The 20,172-nt window shown below is 42.5% G+C and overlaps 1 protein-coding gene across 6 annotated transcripts in view; it reads left to right on the plus strand.

Annotated features, from left to right (window-relative positions):
- MBD5 (methyl-CpG binding domain protein 5) overlaps window positions 1-20,172 on the plus strand; it is a 254,423-nt gene that overhangs the window by 175,557 nt on the left and 58,694 nt on the right. For all 6 annotated transcript variants that reach the window (XR_013347482.1, XM_077829817.1, XM_077829816.1 and 3 more), the window contains one exon: window positions 4,962-7,097. Coding sequence is in view for 5 of the 6 variants with exons in the window: in XM_077829817.1 (XP_077685943.1) it covers window positions 4,962-7,097 (2,136 nt within the window). In the remaining variant the exon portion in view is untranslated. The remainder of the gene's footprint in view (window positions 1-4,961; window positions 7,098-20,172) is intronic.

Here is a 20,172-nt window from a genome sequence, read left to right on the forward strand (position 1 = left end):
TTAATACATATGTTCAATGTAACTAATGCTATTAGGATCCTTAACTTTGGAGTTTTGTGACTGCTGTGCATTTCTATTTTCAGCTTCATCTTTGCATGAATGTACTGTAGCTTTCTTCATGTAGTTTTTATATTCTATTTCTATAAAAGGAAAGAAGAAATAAAATGATATGCTTATCCCCAGCCAACTAATCCCAGCTGCCCAGTTTTCCCTACTTTCCTTCCTGACTACACTATTATCCATCTCCCAATTGAAGAAACCCTTCCAAAACACAGCTCCTCCCAAAACTAAGTGCCCCAGCAAATATAAGAAGATTACCTCTTTAGATAGGCACACTTCCGTACATTGTAATATGTGTCTATAGGCCACGTTCCGTGGTATGTACTTGGATAGATTTGCTTTTGTAATTTAGTCACAGAGTCAAATGTTGCATGCATTTGAATGAGCCATCTGATTGCGGTTGAAACATACACATTTATGTATATTTCGTACAGGCTGGGTTAGTTTCTGCAGCTGTTGAGGAGTAGTGGAAGGCAGTTTGTCATAGTAGTGTAGTAGGGAGAGACTGGCAACTAGGATGAAGGCCTGTCCTGTCACTGCAGTGCATGTGCATGGTGGCCTTGTCGCTGGTAGGGTTGCCAGGCATCAGGTTTATGTCCGGAACGCCCTCTCGAAAAGGCACCCTGGCAGATCCAGTCAGCATAGCTGACTGGGCCTCGAAAACTCCGATTGGCTGCAGCGGGGCAGGCAGGTTCTGTGCCCAACTCCACGTGGCTCCCAGGAAGCGGCCGGCATATCCCTCCAGCTCCTAGGTGGAAGGGTGGCCAGGGGAGCGCTACGCGGTGCTCTCACCCACAGACGCTGCCCCGAACGCTGGCTCCACAGCTCCCATTGGCCGGGGAATGGGCCAATGGGAGCTGAGAGGGCAGCACTTGCAGGCGGGGCAGTGTGCAGAGCCCCCTGTCTGCCCCTCTGCCGAGGAGCGGCAGGAATATGCTGCCGCTTCCCAGGAGCCACGCAGACTTTCTCCATCCCCAGGAAATGCTGGGCCACCTGATGTTTGCACCATCCAGAGCCCAAGCCCCTCATGTCCCAACCTCCTGCCCCAGCTTGGAACCACCTCACACAACTAAACTCCCTCCTGGAGCCTGTACCCCCTCCTGCACCCCTGTCCTATCCCTAAGCCCTCTCCCGCACTCCAAACCCCTCAGCCCGGAGCCCCATCAAACCCTCATCCCTGGCCCCACCCCAGAGTCCTCATCCCCCCCTTCCAACTCCCCAACTCTCTGCCCTATCCCGGATCTCCTTCCCACATTCCAAACCCCTTGGCCCCACCCCTCAGCCCACACTCCAAACCCCTTGATCCTACCCCCCAGCCCGGAGCCCCCTCCTGCACCCCAATCCCCTGTCCCAGCCTGGTGAAAGTGAGCAAGGGTGGGGGAGAGGAAGCAGGGATGAAGTAAGAAGGGGTGAGGCCTCGGGGCAGGGGTGGGACAAGGGTGTTCGGTTTTCTGCAATTAGAAAGTTGGCAACTCTAGTTGCTGGGGAGGTGGGAATTTACTGCTTGTCAATGGGGGGATTTATATGCACCTTTGCATGTATTTGAATGTGCAGTTTCTCTTATCCAAATTAAATTTTGCATGTTCTGAGGCTGCATGCCAAGAATGCAGAGGTGCTCTGTAAGGTGAAACAAATGCAATCTGAGGTGCAAGTACCTAGAAGTAAGCAAACTTGGCAGAAAGGCTTCCGTACTTGTTTCTGCTGCTTATGATGCCATCACTAAGGCAAAAAGAGGAAATAGAAGATTTAGAAAAAATAGATATTGGTAGGTAGAAAAGGAAAGCAATCTTTATCTATGTGTGAGAACTAGTACTGAGGCTGGAATCAGGACTACCTAATTTATTATGCACTTACAGTATATCTGTAATGCAAAAGTACACCGTTTGCATATGTACACATGTGTACACACTCTAAATAAGGCCTCCCCACCCTGAAAAAAAAGAGAGTTCCCTTCCAACCCCCTACATGCAACTCAAATCCTAACATACTGAGCTTACATACTGTAAATCCTTAATAAATAAATAAATATACTACGACGACAACAACAATGACATCATTTCTGCAATTCAAAGACAAAATAAATAATTTTATATTCACCTAATTGAAAGGTTTTTGTTTAAACTTTTCAAAATTGAATATCTTTTTCATAGTAATATATCCATTCATTCTAAATAATTTGGCCTGGCTTTTTCTTTTTGTGTTTTTGATATTCTAATGTCGTCATATACTCAAAGTATTGTTCAGTCCTACCATTTTGTACTTTCAGCATACTATTTTTTAAAAGCTAATATTGATATACGTGATTGCCTAGAATTAAAATATAAATAATTAAAAACCCATATGGTTCCTCAATTACAATTAGAGACAGAAAAGGTGACTTCAAATTTTAATGAAAAAAGATGATACATTTAAACTTATTGTTTTAACTTTACATTTTAATAATCAATGTAGAAGCACTTTAAGAGCCAAATCATATGGCCCAAATAAAGGCCGTGGAAAGCCCTGTGTTGTTCCACTAGATACACATCTGCATTGCCGCTGGAAGTTTGCCTCCCAGCCTGGGCAGACATTACTCATCTTTGCCCTGCTTGAGCTAGCACACTTAAAACATCAGTGTGGATGTTGCGGCAGGGATGCAGCTTAGGCTAGTCACCTGCGTTCAGACCCACAGGGTTGGGCAGGCTTGGATTCAGGTGGCAAGCCCAAGCCGTCACTTGTGCCAGAACATCCACATTGCTACTTTAATTGAACTAGCTCAACCAGCACTAATGTGAATCTGTCTACCTGGGGGAGGCACACTTCCAGCTGCTATGTGGACATACCCCAAGAGCGGTAAGTGTGAAAAGGGGCTTTCAGGTTATTGGCCATAGTCCCTTACTGAGTGTGATGCAGCATTTCCAGGGGTTATTGCAGCTTAGAGAGCAGCCAGGTGGGGGACTAGGAAGGACCATATCCAGCCTAGAGACTTTCCAGCACAAGGCCCACTTTATTCAAGCTGCATTTTGGGGAGAGAATTTAGCCCTGTTTGCCTTAGATGGTTATTTTCATGGTTCCTTGTTTTATTTCAGGGGGAACTAGAAGCAACCTTTATGATTAGTTGCCTAGTGCTCTTCATTATAAAAGTTTCTTGGGATTTTTTATTTTTACTTTTTGAGACGCTTGAACGTCTCTGTTGTTTGCAACAGGCCTTTGAAATTTCAATCAGGTTTAGCTGACTTATAGACTGTTTAAAAATCACCATTTCCCTTCAGTTGTTTGCATTCCACAGGAAAACTTCGGCATCACAACAAAAGAATAACTGCATACAAACATTTTAAAGAGCTCAGCCCAAGCCGCCGCTGAAGTAGCAACAGCAATACAACCATACACTGCATTGGGAATGCCTAGGAGCTGCAAGAGCAGCTATTGTGGCAACAATTGTGGAAGAGCTGGACTGGGAGCCCCCACCTCCAGTACACTCCCAGAGCTGGCACATGACTCTATCCCATATTTTCCATCATCAGCCATGAGCTACCCTTACTTTTAGGGGAACACAGGGAGGGAGAGAGAGAGAGAGATGCAGGTCTCGCCCTGCAAGCCCCTCAGGCCCAGTACATGGCTCCAGCAGCCCATCCTCTCCTCCCATATGGAACAGGAGCCCCTCCTCTCCTGTGGAGCGGGATGTGACAGAGAGAGAGCAGAACTGGGCACAGCATATGCCCACTGCACCCAGTGCATGATGCCAGATGCCCATTTTTCCTTTGGAATAACCACCTTCTGCTGCTGCCAGATAACCTAGTTAGTCTGATAGCTGAAGTGGTAGCAGCCTGTGTTGAAGTGCTGAAAGTTTGGGGGGTCAAACCCTGATGATGATTAAGGCTGTGTCTGTCACAGAGGTCCCACAAGTCATGGATTCTGTGACTTTCTGTGACCTCCGTGACTTCTACAGTGGCCAGCAGCAGCAGTTTGAGTGTGTGGGAGGGGGCAGGGGCTTGGGGTGCAGGGTGGCACTTACCTGGGGAGGGGGGCTACCCGGCTCCCACCAGCATGTCCCTGCAGCTCCTAGGCGGAGGGACTAGGGGTCTGCGCACTGCCCGCACCCACAGGTGCTTCCCCTGCAGCTCCCATTGGCTGCCATTCCCAGCCAATGGGAGCTGCGGAGACGGCACTTGTGGCAGGAACAGCATGCGCAGCCCCCCTTGCCACCTCTCCCGCTAGGAGCTGCAGCGACATGCCAGTCAGAGAGGGGTAGGTAGCCTGCTAACCCTACCAACCCCGCCGCATGCCACCACTCCCTCCAACGCGGGTCCCAGGATTCCCCCCCCCCATCACCCACAGACCGCCTCTCCCCTCCCCCCCAAGCACTCGCGGCCCCCTGACCCAAGTTTTAGTTAGGGGTATTTAGTAAAAGTCAAAGACAGGTCACGGGCTGTGAATTTTTGTTTACTGCCTATGACCTGTCAATGACTTTTACTAAAAATACCTGTGACTAAAACGTAGCCTTAATGATGATGCATGATGCAGGGAGGGTTGTTACAGTTGCACAAAACATAGGTGAAAACAATCATCTGGGGGGGAAATATGAAACAATGTAGTTTTTTCTATGCCAAAAGAAAGTTATTTAAATAGCGAAGTCAAACACTTGAAAGTTAGGAAATGACTTGTGTCCGATTGCCCATGCAACCTCAGTTTTGCTTCTTTTGTACATATGCATTATGACACAGTCTTTAATTATATGATTGTGTACTATTTTTGAACAGGCAACCATAAATCTTGGATTTCCTAACTTCTGAGTATTTGTTTTGGAACCTAAATAACTTTTTCTTTGTTTTTATATGTAATAGCTATAGATGTACATGAATGTGCAAAACTTAATTTTTTAACAGATTTCAAAATATTAATTACTGTTTCTTTAATATCAGGTGCAACTCCAGTAGTACCTTCTCAAGCAACAACTCCAAGATCAATGAGGAATAAATCACACGAAGGAATTACAAATTCTGTGATCCCAGAATGTAAAACTCCTTTCAAGTTAATGATAGGGGCATCTAATGCCATGGGTAGGCTTTATGTACAAGAAGTGACTGGAAGCCAGCAACAAGATCTTCATTCTGTCTATCCTAGGCAGAGATTGGGCAGTAACGATCATGGACAGAAGTCTCCATATCGTGGCAGTCATGGTGGAATGCCTAGTCCAGCTTCATCAGGATCACAGATATATGGAGATGGCTCAATCTCTCCTAGGACTGATCCACTTGGAAGCCCTGATGTTTTCACAAGAAACAATTCCAATTTTCATGGAGCGCCCAACTCTAGTCCTGTTCACGTGAACAGGACTCCTTTATCTCCACCTTCACTAATGCTACATGGTTCTCCAGTTCAGTCATCCTGTGCAATGGCTGGAAGGACTAATATACCTCTTTCCCCAACCTTGACCACAAAAAGCCCAGTAATGAAAAAACCCATGTGTAATTTTTCAGCTAGTATGGAACTACCACGAGCGATGTTTCACCATAAACCACCCCAAGGCCCACCTCCACCTCCTCCACCTTCTTGTGCTCTTCAGAAAAAGCCATTAACATCAGAGAAGGATCCACTTGGCATTCTTGACCCTATTCCTAGCAAGCCAATTAATCAGAATCCTGTTATCATTAACCCAACTACTTACCATTCTAATGTCCATTCTCAGGTACCTGTAATGAATGTAAGCATGCCTCCTGCTGTTGTCCCTTTGCCAAGCAATCTCCCTTTGCCAACTGTAAAACCTGGTCACATGAACCATGGAAGTCATGTACAAAGAGTTCAGCATTCAGCTTCAACTTCCCTCTCTCCTTCACCAGTGACATCCCCAGTCCATATGATGGCATCTGGGATTGGAAGGATTGAGGCGTCTCCCCAAAGATCACGTTCATCTTCCACATCATCAGATCATGGAAATTTCATGCTGCCTCCAGTAGGACCACAGTCATCCTGTAGTGGTATCAAAGTTCCTCCCAGGTCACCAAGATCAACAATAGGGTCTCCAAGACCATCTATGCCATCAAGCCCTTCCACCAAGCCTGATGGACTTCATCAGTACAAGGACATCCCTAACCCGATAATTGCTGGAATGAGTAATGTATTAAATCCCCCAAGCAATGCAGTTTTTCCTACTGCATCTGCTGGAAGTGGTCCCCTGAAGAGTCAGCCTGGTTTGCTGGGAATGCCTTTAAATCAGATCTTGAATCAGCACAATGCTGCCTCTTTTCCAGCAAGTAGTTTACTCTCAGCAGCAGCCAAAGCACAGCTAGCAAATCAAAATAAACTTGCTGGTAACAACAATAGCAGCAGTAGCAATTCTGGAACTGTTGCCAGTGGTGGCAACAATGAAGGACATAGCACTTTAAACACCATGTTTCCTCCTGCTGCCAACATGCTTCTACCAACAAGTGAAGGGCAAAGTGGTCGAGCAGCACTACGAGATAAACTGATGTCTCAGCAAAAAGACCCTTTGAGGAAAAGAAAACAACCAACTACCACAGTATTGAGTTTGCTTAGACAGTCTCATTTGGATAGTTCTGGAGTTCCTAAGCCTGGATCTGATTTGATAAGAAAGCAAAATCAAGGTTCATTTCCCATCAGTTCTATGTCTCAGTTACTTCAGTCCATGAGTTGTCAAAGTTCTCACATGAACAGCAATAGTACCACTGGTTGTGGGAGCTCAAATACTGTTTTGCCTTGTTCTGCTAACCAGATGCATTTTACAGACGCCAATATGAACTCTGGCACTCTTCAGAATTCATTGACACAGAGCTTACCTTTAAGAGGGGAAGGTATGCACTGCCAGAATGCAAACACTAACTTTGTCCATGGTACTAGCCCAGGCCCAAACAACCATCTTGCAGGCTTAATAAATCAGATGCAGGCTAGTGGGAACTGTGGGGTGCTTAGTCAGTCAGGAATGGCTTTAGGAAATTCATTACATCTGAACCCACCTCAGTCAAGAATCCACGCCTCCTCCACTCCAGTGATACCAAACAGCATTGTTAGCAGCTGTAATCAAACAAGTCCTGAAGCAGGTAGGTTTCCTTTTAAAAGAGTACTTGAATGTCTGACAGTTTTGAGCTACGTTATGAATTGTTTCTAAATGTATATTGTCATTTACTCATACAGGCATAAAAAGTATGCCTGTCTCAGACTGATTACCAGATAAAAACACAAACAGACCAAGACAAAAACAGCAGTAGACTAAAATCACATTTTCTTTACACCAAAGCATCATGTTCACAAAATGCGGAGTACCCCCCTCCCCATTACCGCCTACAAAACTAATACTCCCAATAGATAAAATCTATATACCTGTCCAGGCTGATAAAAACCTCAACTGTCCCCAGACATATGCCCAAATAGATGAGTTTTGAGCATATCCTAAAGGTCAACAGACTGGGGCTATTTAAGACCCAGGGGAGTGAATTTCAGAGTTCTGGGGCTGTGGTAGTATGGCACGGACAGAGAGGGTTCTCAAGGGATCACTTCTCAATATGATTAGAGCTTTATATGTCCTAAGCAACACCTTTAAACTCTACCCAGAAATCCACAAGCAGCCCAGGCAGACTCTGGTACACTGCTCATGGTCAAGGCAAGATACGCTTAATAAGCAGAGCACTGCCTTCTGCACCAGCTTCAGTTGTTGGGTTGATTTAAGAGGAATCCCCATATAGAACACATTTCAGTAGTCTAATCGACGAAAACTCAGATAAAGGTAACAAAGTCCATATCCAAGAGTGCAGGTTGTAACCTCCTGACCAGACACAGATAGGAAAAGATACCATCATGGTTATGAACATCTAACAGCTGGATGGGTAACAAGATCCCAAAATTGCTAAGTTAAGTGACAAGCAGCAAGCAAACACCCTCAATAACAGAAACCAACATAATCATTATTACATTCTGTGGCTGCTTCTCCCAACCTACCAATGCCATCTGAGTCTTCTTTGGATTAAGCCTCTGCCAGTTCATTCAAATCGATGCCCAGTCACTACCCAATACTGCAAAAGAAGCTCAGCCACATCTTCTGTGTTGGATAAAATGGAGATAGAGAGCCAAATATCAGCAAACTGAAAACACTTCCATCTTTCCCTTTCAGTAACACTCCCTGTATGTATTGAGCACTGATGGCATTATGTCCTTTGTCTAATGATTGACCAAATCCAATCCTCCATAACACATTGTTTTGCTAGTGATGGGATGATGATTATCTTTTGATTTTGAGGTAAATCCATTTCCTCTAAATTATTTAGCAGACAGACCTTGGAATTATACAGACCTGAACTTTCTAAACATATTCTATAACTAGTAAGCTGGTACTAAAAGTTAGCAGTCCATCTGCATTTCTGTGTTATTTGTAGGATCACCCACTACCATACAATGCCACTATAGTTTTTTGTCAAAGTCACAGCAGGATGATAACTATTGTATAAGAAGTTAGGAAGTGTCAGACATGTACAGTCTATACCAATGTACAAGAGTGATTTAGCCAAAGAAGTGTGCTGTGGATTTTGGATACTCTACTTTATTTGAGTTTAGTTTTGTGGGTTTTTTGGTTTGTTTTTTACATATTTTAGTTGCTAATTCATTGTGAAACAGTTACTCCTTAATTGGTTTTAAATGCCAGTTTGAGTGACAAGTAGTCCTAATGTTTACTAATCAGAAACTAGTTACTGTGACAAATGGAAGAATCAACAAGAACTAGATAGCTGGCTATTAGCATGTGCTTTTAATAATACTTTAGATCAGCGGGTCAGATTTTTCCATCCTAACTCATGTTTTCTTATTCCACAAATAGCACCTTTTATTTCAAGGTACTCTTAAGCATAAGGATGACAAAATTTGGCTCTAAAAGTGAAATCTAAAAAAATCCAATTTACTATTCATATTTTTTGCATTTCTCTCAGCTTGAGCAGTGAAAATCAATTAAGTCAATTTTATTTTTCTGGGTCTCAATGCTGTAATATTTTGATTGCAAACACTATTCAAAAACAACTGAAGCATAGAGGAATCCGGTAAAAACCCCTACATACAGATTATCTATCACTTTCCATTACAAAAGATCCTAACTCCTCCATTGCTTGCAGCATGCCTTTGAAATTAGGTCATGGAATTTCCTTGAGAGTAGGGCCAGGCCTTTTCTGTTCACCCCATGAAATCCTGTTTAAATTTGGCTGTTATAAGGTATTGAAAATTGTCATGTCCCATCTCTGATTTGTGGTGCTCAGCATAATTTTGCAGGATAACAAAATCTCTGTATAATCTAAGGATGGGTCGCTATGGCCACTATTGCAACAGCAATTGACACTGGAAATCCTCAGGGCAGAAACTGCCCAGCTGTGGCTGAAAGAGCGGAGGGATGGGAAAGGGGAAAAGTGAGCTGTGCTAACTGAGCCACATCCAGGAAGGTTCCAGCACATCCCCCCTTTTCTAGGATACCATTTGGAGCAGGAACTCACCACCATTTGCCATGGACACTAGAGTTCTAGATTCACTTCTTCTGATGACTGGCGTTAATATTTCCATACCCTTCACTTCACATCTATCACTATTAATCAGTGCTTCCTACCCCATTGTGAGTTTACAGAAGTTGAAGATAGATCCCAGCTCTAATATGGCAGACCCAAATTATAGTCACTGAGCCCCACTGCCTCTCAGAAATAAACTGCCATATCTTTGTCCTTGGCTATGCTGTCTGTAAAACAGGGCATAGATAACCCACTGTATCACTATGTGGTGCATCAGCCTGTGTGAACCAGCCACTAAAGGAGAACAGCTTTCTCTTGCTGCTAGCTAATATAGTTAGTCCAGTAGATGTAGTTGTGGAGATCTGTGCTGCAGTACTGAAGATTCAGGGTTCTAATCCTGATCATGATGCATGTGTTTGTTGTAGATTGTGGATGATAATACTTCCTTACCTGCCAAGGGAGTTGTGAAGCTAAATTCATTATCTCCTGGGGGAGTTGTGCAGATTAAATTCATTAATATTTATGAGACACTTGGAAAAAAAATGATTACATATTCAGTACTGGCTTTGGGTGGTGTGCAGTGAATAATGCATTGGGCTACGTGTTGACTGAGAAAATGTAACTGCCTTATTCCTAGAGCACTGTCCATCCTCTGCAATGAATGAGGCAGGGATCTTGTGGAAAAAATCAAATGTGATCATATAATTAAAGACTGCATCATAGTGCATATGCATAAAGACAGGTTTCAGAGTAACAGCCGTGTTAGTCTGTATTCGCAAAAAGAAAAGGAGTACTTGTGGCACCTTAGAGACTAACCAATTTATTTGAGCATAAGCTTTTGTGAGCTACAACTCACTTAATCGGATGCATAAAGTGGAAAGTACAGGGAGGAGATTTTATACATACACACAGACCATGAAAAAATATACATTGTAAGGAGAGTGATCATTTAAGATGAGCTATGCATAAAGGGTCATTACCTAGTTTCTAGATGGTTGTGCTACACAAATAATTTTCTTTTAATGTAGTTTTTGTATGTAATTGAAACATAACAATTAATGAAACATTTTAAATGGCTTTAGGTTTTGAAAAAGTTTGAGGTTTGAAATAGTAACAGGGTAGAAGAGACTAGCATCCGGGGGGTGGCGGGGGGGAAATAGTGTGGGGTGGTTATATGAATGCACCAAAAGAAAGAAAACAATGTGCATAATATGATTCTAACCAGGAGGAACCGTTTACACTTATTTAGAAAGGTAGTGTTACACATTTTTAACTCTTTTTCCACGTTTTGTCACACATTCCCTGGTTAGGATGTTAACAGGTCAGATTACTGTCCAATATCCTTAACAAATGAGGGCTGAAAGATTCAGGGGAAACTTCCTGCTTGAAGGATAGAACAAATTCCTCCAGAGTTAACCCATGTCCATCAGGTCAGTGTTGTTATTAATTTACTCTTTGTGCAGCAGCCTCACCTAGAGGTCCTGACTGAGTTCAGGACCTTGTTGAACTAGGCAATGTCCAAATACAGAGTTAGAGATGATCCCTGTCCTAAAAAGCTTACAATTTAAAGAGACAAGGGATAGTAGAACTCAGTATTATCTTCATACTCATTTTACAGCTGGGGGCTGAGGTGTAGAGAGATGAAGTGACTTGCCTATAGTGGTGTTTGGTCTCAAAGTATATGAGAGACAAGGTGGGTGAGGTAATATCTTTTATTGGACAAACTTCTGTTACTACCCACCTTAACTTGTCTATAGTCATACAGCAAGACTGTGGCAGAGCCAGCAACTGAACACAGAGCTCCTAAGGTCCAATCTAATACCTTAACCACAAGACCATCCTTCCCTTCTGAGAGGTGTTATTAATTGACCTAGTAATCACCACATCAATCGTCTATGCCATTAGATGTGGCCACAACTCGTAAAAAAGGAAGGCCTTGATAGGGTGAGCTGGAAATACTTATTTGTTACTGTAAAGTTTATGGTAGGTGAAGAATTTTGCAGGTGGATTTTATTTCCTTGTATCGATACAGGTGCCTCTGTTCTTGAATGTTCATTCCTAATAAGTGCTAACAAATTTTAAAGGGACTCATGAATGCCAGCCCCCATCTCCCTTGTTATTTAACTCAGTTGTTGTCTGAGGGCTTGTCTTCACTACCGGAGTAGCTCAACCTGAGTTACGGTACTCCAGCTACATGAATAACGAAGCTGGAGTCAATGTAGTCTAGGTCGACTTCCCGCAGTGTCTTCACTGTGCTGCATCAATGGGAGAGACTTACCTTACTCTTCTCAGCAAGCTGGAGTACCTGGGTCGACTAGAGAGTGCTCTGCCGTCGATTTAGCGGGTCTTCACTAGACCCACTAAATCAACACCTTCTGCATCAATTGCAGCAGCATCAATCTCCCTTTAGTGAAGACAAGCCCTCAGACCTCTCTCTAGGTCCTCACATCCAGACTAGGTCAAGTCTTGCAGATTCTTTCTGCATAACATAAGATACAGCCTTTCCGATCCATGCACAAAATATAATATAAACTCTTTATAGAATCATAGAATATCAGGGTTGGAAGGGACCTCAGGAGGTCATCTAGTCCAACCCCCTGCTCAAAGCAGGACCAATCCCCAACTAAATCATCCCAACCAGGGCTTTGTCAAGCCTGACCTTAAAAACTTCAAAGGAAGGAAGTCCATCTTCAAAGTCCAGGCTCTCATCATGTTGCATCTTGATTATTGAAACATCCTTACCTCTTGACAAATGCAATCTTGAAGCACTCATATCTATTCAGAATGATGCTGCAAAGATCATTTCCCTAGCCCATCTCTTTGACCATATCATCTTCTCTTTGCATTTCTCCATTGGCTCCCTTTTTGCTATCATAGCAAACTTAATCTATTTCTTTTCACTTTAAAGGCCCTTCACAACCTATCCCCACCCTATCTATCATCTCTTATTAAGTATCAAAAGGCCAGCTGTCACCTGTGATCAACTCCTGATGCCAGTCTTCACTGTCCACTTGTGAAATTTTCAAACAAGCACCTTTGTGCTTTCTCCTATGTTGCCCCTCATGCTTTAAATGAATTCCTCCCTAAGCATCAACAAAAGTAACTCAGTATCCTCCTTCAGATCTCTCCTTAAAACCCTCCTCTGCCATGAAGCCTACAAAATACTGACAACAGTTAAGTTGCTGGGTTGCAGAAAGCACTGCCTGTCATGCTGACCAATATTGTCTCATTATTACCTTGTACTCCCCTGTCTCTCTGTCTATCCATTCGCTTTTCTTTTATATTTAAGAGAAAGTAGAGAAAGAACTGACTATTTGTCCTGTGTTTCTACAACACCTAGCACGGCAGGGTCCTGGTCTATGGCTGGGGCTCCTCAGTGCTATTATAATACAAATACATAATAATACAAATAATTAATAATAAGACAGCTGAACTGTTATATCAGTAGAACTTGAGGCAAGGAATGCAAGGATATTTTTATATAGATATTACAGTCATGTAATGCAAATTTATATTTTTAAATCGGAAACAATAACTATGAAAGTGTGTGTAGGCCCTTTTAAGGTTTGTGAGAGGAACTCTCCTGGATCTCTACTACTCTGATACAGGTTTTCCTGCGACAATACCTGTGGGAATGAGGACATTGTCCCTGAGTCCGGGGAGAGAAATGGGTCTCAGGCAAGACTTTTGTTTTAGAAAGAAAGAAAGAAAGAAAGAAAATGCCTATGCTACTGACTCATGTTACAGGGTCTGAGAGTATAATTTCATGACCAGAATGGGCTAAGATTACCCTCAGTAGGGAGGGACAAGGTGGCTTGGGGTAGTTCCTAGTTGGCCTCTTTCTCAGATGTAGGAGCACAGGTTTACTGGGTGGCCATGTAATCCTTGCCAAGAGCAAGGTTCTCTGGAAAGTAGCTAAACCCTGCCCTTGATCATGGAATCATGCCCTACTGTTGGGTCTCTCCTGAAAGTAATGGGTAAGAAAAACTCCTTTTCTTTAACATTTTTTTGTATAATCCTTTTGATTTATAATGGGGTTTAGAGGCAGACACCTCTAATAGGTGTCTGACCTAAATTCTTATAGGATGTGGTAACATTTTACTGCTTTTTCATTAGTGAGTTGAAAAAAGCCTCAGACAGGGAACATAAGAACCTAAGAATGGCCATACTGGGTCAGACCATCTAGCCCAGTATCCTGTCTTCTGACAGTGGCCTGTGCCAGATGCTTTGAAGGGAATGAAAAGAACAGGGCTATTTTGAGTGATCCATCCTCTGTCATCCAGTCCCAGCTTCTAGCAGTCAGGGGTTCAAGGACACCCAGAGGATGGGGTTGCTTCCCTGACCATCTTTGTGAATAGCCAGTGATAGATCTATCTTCCATTAACTTACCTCATTCTTTTTTTTTAACCCAGTTATACTTTTGGCCTTCACTACATCCTCTAGCAATGAGTTCCACAGGTTGACTGTGCATTGTGTTTAGAAATACTTCCTTTTGTTTGTTTTAAACCTGCTGCCTATTAATTTCATTGCGTGATCCGTGGTTCTTGTCTTCTGTGAAGGGGTAAATAACACTTCCCTATAAATTCTCTCCATACCATCAATGATTTTTTTAGATCTCTACTATATCCCCACTTATTTATTTTCCAAGTTGTATAGTCCCAGTCTTTTTTATCGTTCTTATTTATGGAAGCTGTTCCATAATCCTAATCATTTTTGTTGTCCTTCTCTGTACCTTTTCCAATTCAAATGTATCTTTTCTGAGATGAGGTGACCAGAACTGCATACAGTATTCAAGGTGTGTGGACATACCATGAATTATATAGTGATGTGATATTTTCTGTCTTTTTAGCTATCTCTTTACTAATGGTTCCTAACGTTAGCTTTTTTTGACTGCCACTGCACGTTGAGCAGATGTTTTCAGAGAACTATCCACAATGATTCCAAGATCTTTCTCGAGTGTAACAGCTAATTTAGACACCCATCGTTTTTAATTCTATTTAAAACAAAGCAAAAAGGTAAAAGAGAAATTCCCTCCATGTTACTTTGGCAGCTATTTCTGCTTATTATGAGTGTGATGAAGGTAGACCAGTTTCCATGTAATCCCTTGTTTCACAAGGTTCATGTCAGGTTTAATGCCTTTGAAACCCCAATTAAAAGAGTCTTCATGGGTTATTAATGAGGTCCAGACTAAGCTGGGGAAAGCTGTTTTTATCTACTCTATACCTATGATCTTACCATTCTTGTATGGAAGTTCATTTTCTTGGTGGCAGTAAGGTCAGTTTGCAGAGTGAATATACTTTGAGTTCCATTGACTGATCTAGAGCCCTGCAGCGGGACTGGGATCCTGTGGGTCCCACACAACCTGCTGCCATGATAGTGGGAGCAGATAAAATGTTTGTTGTGGGCTGGATTGGGTAGGAAAAAAAACAGACTGCAGTAATTTGCGGAAAAACATTAAATCTCTTGTCAGTTTGTTCATAAATAAAATTTCAACAATGTAAAGCAAGTTTGGTTTTTTTTAAATAAAGGTTTTAGTACCTAAATTTAAGCGAGGGATAGAAGGAGATTTGATGTCTATTATAACAGGGGCTAAAGTATTTTTTTACATAGTTTAAGCAAGATTTGTTTTATTCTTTTAGTGGTAAAAATTATGCCTGCATTCCGTATTTATATATATAATATTTTAACTTACTGTGGTGTGGTGGGATTGTTTTTCGTTTGTTTGTTTTTGTAAAATGGAGGAATCTGACTCTCTTGTGGGATCGAAGATTTCTGCAGGTGGGAGCAAGATAAAAGTGCAAGAAACAATGCAGGAGGCAGGATGGGCGCGAGATTTAAAAAATAGTTCCTCGCAGGGATCTAGACTGATCCATCTTATACCAAATTTACAAAGAGTAGTTGGGGCGTAGGTACAGCTGTTCAACTGATAATCCTTCGAAGCATACCAACGAGCTTTATTTCAATGATCTAATTATCTTGCCAACATTTTTAACATACCTGTACTGTATTCCCATCCAGGTGAGTTCCTTCTCCACAAGCTTGATTTTAAAAGGTCCCTTTGTTTTTATATGGAGTGGACAGGAGTCCACCCAGCTTTTTGTTTCATTTGGCACTGGTATGATCGAGACGAGAGGGTCAACAAGCATGTGGACCAGGGTGATCCAGTGGATAAAGTGTACTTTTCAGAAAGCCTTTGACAAGGTCCCTCATCCAAGGCTCTTAAGGAAAGTAAGCTGTCATGGAATAAGAGGAAAGGTCCTCTCATGGATCGGTAATTGGTTAAAAGGTAGGAAACGCAAGATGGGAATAAATTGTCAGCTTTCGGAATAGAAAGAGAGGTAAATAGTGCTGTCCCTCAGAGGTCTGTACTGGTCCCAGTCCTATTCAACATATTCATAAATCATCTGGAAAAAGGGGTAAACAAGGAGGTGGCAAAATTTGCAGATGATACAAAACTACTCAAGATAGTTAAGTCCCAGGCAGACTGCAAAGAGCTACGAAGTAGGGGTGTCAGTTAATCACAGTTAACTCATGCGGTCAAAAAATTAACTGCATTTAAAAAAAAATAATAGTGATTAATCACACTGTTAAACAATAGAATAAAAATTGAAATTTATTAAATATTTTGGATGTTTTTCTACATTTTCAAATATATTGATTTCAGTTACAACACAAAATACAAAGTGTATACTGCTTACTTTATATTCTTTTTTATTACAAATATTTGCACTGTAAAAATGATAAACAGAAGAAATACTATTTTTCAAGTCACCTCATACAAGTACTATAGTGCAATCTCTATCGTGAAAGTGTAACTTACAAATTTATATTTTTTTTTTACATAACTGCACTCAAAAACAAAACAATGTAAAACTTTAGAGCCTGCAAGTCCACTCAGTCCTACTTCTTGTATAGCCAATCACCAAGAAAAAACAAGTTTGTTTACATTTACGGGAGATACTGCTGCCTGCTTCTTATTTACAATGTCACCTGAAAGTGAGAACAGTCATTTGCATGGCACTTTTGTAGCTGGCATTGCAAGGTATTTATGTGCCAGATAGCTAAACATTCGTATGCCCCTTCATGTTTCAGCCACCATTCTGGAGGACATGCTTCCATGCTGCTGATGTTCATTAAAAAAATAATGTATTAATTAAATTTGTGACTGAACTCCTTGGGGGAGAATTGTATGTCCCCTCCTCTGTTTTACCTGCATTCTGCCATATATTTCATAGCAGTCTCAGATGATGACCCAGCACATGTTCATTTTAACAACGTTTTCACTGCAGATTTGACAAAATGCAAAGAAGGTATCAATGTGAGATTTCTAAAAGTAGCTACAGCACTCAACTCAAGGTTTAAAAATCAGATTTTAGATGGCACTTCAAAGAGGGACGAGGCGTGGAGCATGCATTCAGAAGTCTTAAAAGAGCAACACTCAGATGCGGAAACTACAGAACCCGAACCACCAAAAAAGAAAATGAACCTTCTGCTGGTGGCATCTGACTCAGACGATGAAAATGAACATGCATCAGTCCACTCTGCTTTGGATCGTTATCGAGCAGAACCCATCATCAGCATGGACGCATGTCTTCTGGAATGGTGGTTGAAGCATGGAGGGACATATGAATCCTTAGCGCCCCTGGCATGTAAATATCTTGCAACATCAGCTACAACAGTGCCCTGTGAACACGTGTTTTCGCTTTCAGATGACATTGTAAACAAGAAGTGGGCAGCATTATCTCCTGCAAATGTAACCAAACTTGTTTGTCTGACCGATTGGCTGAAGTAGGACTAGGTGGACTTGTAGGCTCTAAAGTTTTACATGGTTTTATTTTTGAATGCAGTTATTTTTTTGTACATAATTTGATATTTGTAAGTTCAACTTTCATGATAAAGAGATTGCATAATAGTACTTATATTATGTGAATTGAAAATACTATTTCTTTTGTTTTTTACAGTGAAAATATTTCTAATAAAAACTAAATACAAAGTGAACACTGTACACTTTGTATTCTGTGTTATAACTGAAATTAATATATTTGAAAACGTAGAAAACATCCAAAACTATTTAAATAATGGTATTCTATTATTGTTTCACAGTGCGATTAATTGTGTGATTAATCACGATTCATTTTTTTAATCGCTTGACAACCCTACTGCAAAGTGATCTCACAAAAGTGAATGACTGGGCAACAAAATGGCAGATCAAATTCAATGTTGATAAATGCACAGTAATGCACATTGAAAAACATAACCCCAACTATACATATAAAATGATGGGGTCTAAATTAGCTGTTACCACTCAAGAACTGTCATTGTGGATAGTTCTCTGAAAACATCCACTCCATGTGCAGCAGCAGTCAAAAAAGGTAACATAATGTTGGGAATCATTAAGAAAGGGAAAGATAATAAGACGAAAAAATATCATATTGCCTCTATATAAATCCATGGTACACTCACATTTTGAATACTGCGTGCAGATGGGGTCATCCCATCTCAAACAAGATATACTGGAATTGGAAAAGTTTCAGAAAAGGGCAACAAAAATGTTTGGGGTATGGAACAGCTTCGGTATGAGAAGAGATTAATAAGATTGGGACTTTTTAGCTTGGAAAAGAGATGACTAAGGGGGGATATGATAACGGTCTATAAAATCTTGACTGGTGTGAAGAAAGTAAATAAGGAAGTGTTGTTTACTCCTCATAACACAAGAACTAGGGGTCACCAAATGAAATAATTAGGCAGCAAGTTTAAAACAAATAAAAGGAAGTATTTCTTCACACAATGCACAGTCAACCTATGAAACTCTGTCAGAAGATGTTATGAAGACCAAGACTACAACAGGGTTCAAAAAAGAACTAGATAAATTCATGGAGGATAGGTCTGTCAATGGTGATTAGCCAGGATGGGCAGGGATGGTGTCCCTAGCCTCTGTTTACCAGAAGCTGGGAATGGGGGATGGGATGGATCACCTGACGATTACCTGGTCTGTTCATTCCGTCTGGGGGACCTGGCAAAGGCCACTGTCAGAAGACAGGATACTGGGCTAGATGGACCTTTTGGTCTGACCCAGTATGGCCGTTCTTATGTTATGTTGACAGATTCTGCTGTTAAAAGAAAACCATGTGTGAATGTCTTTCTTGTAGTATTTCTGAGCCTGGCCTTCAGGACTTCTTCTAATAGTCACACCCTCTGAGCAGTATTAAATACTTGACATTTAAAAAAAAAATAGAACTTTTTCCTTTTTTTCAAATAGGGAATTCCTTCTTTGCGTGCTTTGAGTGCTTGCTCATGTCGATTCCATTGTAGGTGTGTGTGTGCACCCACGTTTGCGGTTGTCAGAGACTTTTGTCTTGTAGGGCCGGCTGTGGCACCCTCTGGAGTGCTGTGCTTATGCTGCGGTATATCAGGTGCCGCTGGCCCTGCACCCTCTCAGTTCCTTCTTACCACCCGTGGTGGTCAGTTGGAGCACCTCTGTCCCTTGCTTTGCAAGCGGTCAGCGTTTTCTCTTTTATCTTAGCTTTGTGCTTCCAGCTGTAAATAGTTTAATCATTTTTTAGCTGATTATGTACCTGTTATGTGTTTAGTTAGTGTCCCGGCAGGGACTTTGCCCCAGGTGGAGTGGGGACATGCTCTGTTCTCCAGTTTTCAAGCCCTGCTCTTTGTGTAATAGGCCTATGCCTGTTAGTGACTCACATGAGAGTTGTCTACAGTGCCTCAGGGAATTCCACGTAAAGAAGCGGTGTTACATCTGCCAGAACTTTCATCCATGGACACAAAGAGAGCGCGACATATGCCTCAGGGCCCTCCTGATCCAGGCTGCCATATGCCCAGCTTCAGAGTCATCATGGCCTGAACCGGCACCCAGCACATCAACTTCGATGCATAGCGCGTCCCCTTCACCTATGCTGAAGAAGAAGAAAATGGCACTGAGCAAGTCTAACCAAGGTGCACTGGGCAAAGAACACTGCTCAGGCCTTACGCCCACTCTGGATCCGCAAAAGGGCTCTCAGCCCTGGGGAGTTCCCCCCCTGAAAGGACCCGCCACCGACTTCAGGGAGTGATAAAGGGCCCAAGCTGACAGTGCAGTCAACGCTCTGACCCCCAGCACCTGGAGAGCTAAGAGCACCTCTGCCACAGCCAGCACCACATGCGGCAATGGATCCCATGAGGGCAAATCCTCTGGCAAGGCCTTACACAAAACAAGTGAGCGCCACTGGTCTCCGGAGCCAAGACAGAGCCCTAGATCGCCACATTCTTGTTCTCTACATTGGCCCAGGTCTCTGGCTCGCTGCTACGAGTCATCGTCACAGCAATCCCGATCCCCATCTTCAGGCCAGAGCTTGCCCAGGGGTTGACAATCTCCCCAGCACCCATCTTTGTCACATTGTTGGTCACCATCGCTGAGACCTTGAGGTCACTCCCTGACATGGCGCCGCTCGCCCTACTCCTGGTACTGGTTGGACTGTTCCCGGCATCGATCACCGGTGGCGACAGTGAGCTGCCAAACCCAAGCCTCCACAGCCTCACCTTGTTCACCAGAAGATGACGACTTCTTCGGCTCGGAGGCGCAGTTCAACCCCTTGCCCGGAGGGCAGGGCCGCGGCATTGGTGCTGACCTGGCAGCAGGGCCAGT

This window comes from Eretmochelys imbricata, chromosome 11 (genome assembly GCF_965152235.1).
Source record: "Eretmochelys imbricata isolate rEreImb1 chromosome 11, rEreImb1.hap1, whole genome shotgun sequence".
In the NCBI taxonomy this organism is placed as follows: domain Eukaryota; kingdom Metazoa; phylum Chordata; order Testudines; family Cheloniidae; genus Eretmochelys; species Eretmochelys imbricata.